General features: G+C 53.2%; 1 protein-coding gene across 1 annotated transcript; it reads right to left on the reverse strand.

Annotated features, from left to right (window-relative positions):
- Positions 1-753: 753 nt before the first annotated feature.
- LOC141022271 (uncharacterized) lies at positions 754-3,089 on the reverse strand. Its single transcript, XM_073498577.1, has 4 exons — positions 2,727-3,089; positions 1,863-2,093; positions 1,228-1,715; positions 754-1,143 (listed from the first exon to the last, which is right to left on the reverse strand). Exons 1-4 carry the CDS (start codon positions 3,087-3,089, stop codon positions 936-938), a joined length of 1,290 nt encoding a protein of 429 aa, XP_073354678.1. The 3' UTR covers positions 754-935.
- Between the last annotated feature and the right edge of the window lie 540 nt (positions 3,090-3,629).

The raw sequence follows: 3,629 nt of genomic DNA on the forward strand, positions 1-3,629 counted from the left end.
CGAATTGAAAAGACCGAACAAAGATAGAACATTATATTACAAGTCTCGAGACCGCGAGTTTGTCTTCACATTACAAGTCGATATCGATCATCTAAACTACCATCACATAGAAGAGAGCTGCGGTCATCACGATGAGCATCATCACGATGAAACTCGTCTTCATCCGGTTCCTCCAACGCTCCCTCCCCTCTCCCACTAGATAGCGGTCGTATCTAGATTCGGCCTCGGCCCTAGTGGCGTACCCTTTGTAACTGTTACCGCTGAATCAGTGAACCTGTCTCCGACACTCCTCCCAGTCGTCGTAGACTCCGGGAACCTTACCCTTGTACACGACATACCACGGTATCGCTATGCAGTAGCCAAACGAAACGTTAGTACCAATTCACAGACAATACATAAGCAATATATAAGTATGCAACAGAACGATCAGAAGAGAAAAGCAAGACATTAATAGCATCGATTACATCTAAGTTGAACGACTCTCGAAACCAAAGAGACATACTACAAGTTCATTAAAGTTTAATTACAACATGAGCCAATCGATGTTTCAGAACTAGACACAGCATCACTGCTTTCGACTCGACTCAAGGGACCGGAGCATGGATGAAGCCGCCGTCTATCGTGGGAGTCATGAAACAACGGGCGTTGTCAGCCTACATTTGTAGGATTGTGTCGATGTCACTGTTGGACGGTTGATTTCTGAGGTAGAACTGCCCCGAGGTACGAAGGACATCTTGATGGATGATTTCCGCAAACTCCGACTGGATGTGAAAGAATTCTTGTCTGATGTCCGCGTCCTGGATTGCCCCCAAGCTTGCGGCCCAATCTTTGAGATTATTTGGTAGGAGAAGGTGATTATGGTCCCCCACGATCGCCCGCATGTGATGGATGGCGTAGCAGGCATCCTTCTGACCGCCAGGCGGCTGCTTGACGCATCAGAACGTCGTATTGTGGGAGAACACGTGCTTGCCGTACTTATGAATAGGCCTGGTGAAGGTGCCTCCAGATTTGACGTAGCCGGGGAGAACATCATCAAGAACCTTCTTGACATTTGTGTAGTCTACGTTCGACTGACGGTCCGGGTCGAAATACGTGGCCATGGAATATTTGGGGCTTAGGAGGATGAGCGTGCAATGTGTGTCACTGCAGAAAACACGGAATGTTAAAAGAAAAACGATCGAAATCTAAGAATTCATATGTTACGGGGCGGTTGAGGGGAGGACTTACTCGGGAAAGTAAGGCACGAGGAAGTTATCCTTATCTTGGTTTGCCAGAATGACGCCTTCGAGGTAAGAACTCGCGACTTGCCGGTCCCCAACGCTGCCCAAGATCTTGGCACACATGTAGAAGGGGTCGACTATCACGATGTCCGGGGTCTTGTCGCGAATGATCCGCATCTCCATACTCAGCGAAAATAGCCGAACGAAGGTGTAGTGCAGCGGATGAAGGTTCAACATAGCGTGGATGTCATCAAACCGTAGGACGATCGTACCCCCGATGGAGTTATCCACAAAGCCCTTGCCCTCTGGCACCTTGGCCGCGAAAACCGGGTATGCCACATCCTTCTCTCGGAGACGCCGCTTCTCCAAAGAAAGAACACTGTCATGCAGACTCCGCATAGCACCGGTTGCAGCATCGAGCATATTTCTCGGTAGCATCGGCCTACCCGCCACATGCACCGTCCTCGAGATATCCGCAGTTGAAGGTGGCCCGTCCTGAGCACGGATCGTACTCGGTGCCGGCTAGCCCGCACCCTTGTTAGTCTTTCTTTTGCGTGCCTTCTTCTTGATCTCCTGTAATGGGACCGAGTTCTGCTCACAGACCGCCTTCTTGAGTGTTTTGGGGCTGATCATATTTGGCACCTCGCCTATCTGAGGCTCGGTGAAGTCGGCAGCTGGAGGCCTCTCCTGAGAGCTGAACTGCAGACGACGCCTGTTGCAACTTGGCTTCTCCGCGGTACCAGCTAGATCGCACACGTCTTTTGTTGGGTTGGGTTCTTGAGAAGGAGGCCCCATGAAGTCGCCACCGTCCCCATGATCGGCAAAGTACTGATCGACGTTGGCAAATGTATCGTCGTCGTCGTCGTTCTGATCCTGTGCCATATGCATGTTTGGATCCAGTGGCATAGGGATGTCCGGCACCGTTGCGGCGGTCTTGCCATGGGGCCGACTTGGCACCGGCACGACTGGCGGTGTTGTCTTTGGGGTGGTGTCCCCTGCCCCCAAACGAATCTGGCTCTTCGGCCAAAGCAGGGGCCAGCTCAGGCAGGCGCCGAGGTTCATCACGTCATCATCGTCAGCCCCGAGGGGTCGAATCGGAGGTAACACCTCGTCGCAGCCTGGCAGCACCCGAACCAGTTGAACCCTATACAAGTTGGGTGGCATCTGGGTACCGTGGAACAAGGGGTTGCCCGGTTGAACGATTTTGCCCTTGGCGACATCGACCAACTCGTTGTTCACGAAGTGCAGGAGAGTGCACGGAACGTCGGCGGCGCCCTGCGAAAACATGTAGGGCGTTAGGGATGCCCAGTCAAAGGCAAGGAGATGAAGTCCTCGGCCGAGAGAGGCTTAATTAGTTACCGTGATGATGGCGTCGAGCTCGGCTAATGTCGAGGCACCGCCAACGGCGGGCGTGCAGTTGACGGAGGGGCCGCTTGCTGCAGAGGTGCCGGCCGGCGTACACCCGGGTGCATTAAGCTCCCGTGCCGGCGTCGGAGACACCAGTGCCGCCTCCGCCGGAGACACCAATGGCCCCGCCATCGCGTTCTGCGAGTTGCTGCCCGTGAAGCTAGGAATCGGGGGCGGCCCCTGTTGGCCGCCCGCAATCCACGCACTAATCCCCTGGATCAAGGTAGGCACAATGGCGGTGATCGTCGCTCCGAGTTGTTGTTGCACTTGCTCTTGGACAATCTCCGGAATCCGCGCCACCTGTGCCCTGAGTTCTTGAACCTCGCACGCCTGGCTTTCCGAGCTGGTCTTTTTCTCCTTTCGCCCAGCAGTGTCATAGTATGACGACCATTTTGTCAACAAGCCTTTGCCGGCCACACGGCCAGCTGACGTCGGCTTACTAAGCTTATCCTTGTTCTTCATTACATTCAACACCCTATTTAGAGTGGTGTCCCAAGGGTTGCTCTTAGTTGACCCCGCGCTACTGCTTTCAGTCGCCTGCGGAAGGAATGTGAACCATTTAGGAATTTGGCTTCATTAATTAGAATGCAACCATATGGAGCTAATTACGAGGGGTTGTATTCCTTACCAGAACAAGCTCAAGCGCCCTGGTCTTCGGATCCGTGGTAAGCTCCTTTGTTTTCGGGTCCTTCTTGTACCGGGCCCTGACAAAGTTCCTGGTCTGCTTGTCACCGTATTTATCGAAGAGGGGCGTTAGGCCTTGCTCGGCACGGTCCGCCTCCTCCTTCTCCCATATAGGCTCCGCGACTCTGTAACCGCCGGGACCGCATTTCTTTCCCCCACTTACTTGATCCGGAGTTTGCGGTGCTCGAGCAATTGATCTTGAAGTCGTTGTAGTCATCTTCGGTGATCGAAGGATTTTTCTCCTTGATCTTCTCATAACTCTCACCTTTCTCGATCATTCTCTTCACATTGCTTTTCCAAGTAGACAGGGCCTTGCTC

Source organism: Aegilops tauschii, chromosome 5 (genome assembly GCF_002575655.3).
Source record: "Aegilops tauschii subsp. strangulata cultivar AL8/78 chromosome 5, Aet v6.0, whole genome shotgun sequence".
Lineage (NCBI taxonomy): Eukaryota > Viridiplantae > Streptophyta > Magnoliopsida > Poales > Poaceae > Aegilops > Aegilops tauschii.

Bases quoted from the DNA above. Each gene is read 5' to 3' on its own strand.
- LOC141022271 (XM_073498577.1), bottom strand. From the start codon at position 3,089: ATGAAGAACAAGGATAAGCTTAGTAAGCCGACGTCAGCTGGCCGTGTG. The intron at 1,716-1,862 runs GTGCCAAATATG...ATCCGTGCTCAG, and splicing joins CCGAGCCTCAGATAGGCGAG to GACGGGCCACCTTCAACTGC. The intron at 1,144-1,227 runs GTAAGTCCTCCC...TGTTTTCTGCAG, and splicing joins CTCGTGCCTTACTTTCCCGA to TGACACACATTGCACGCTCA.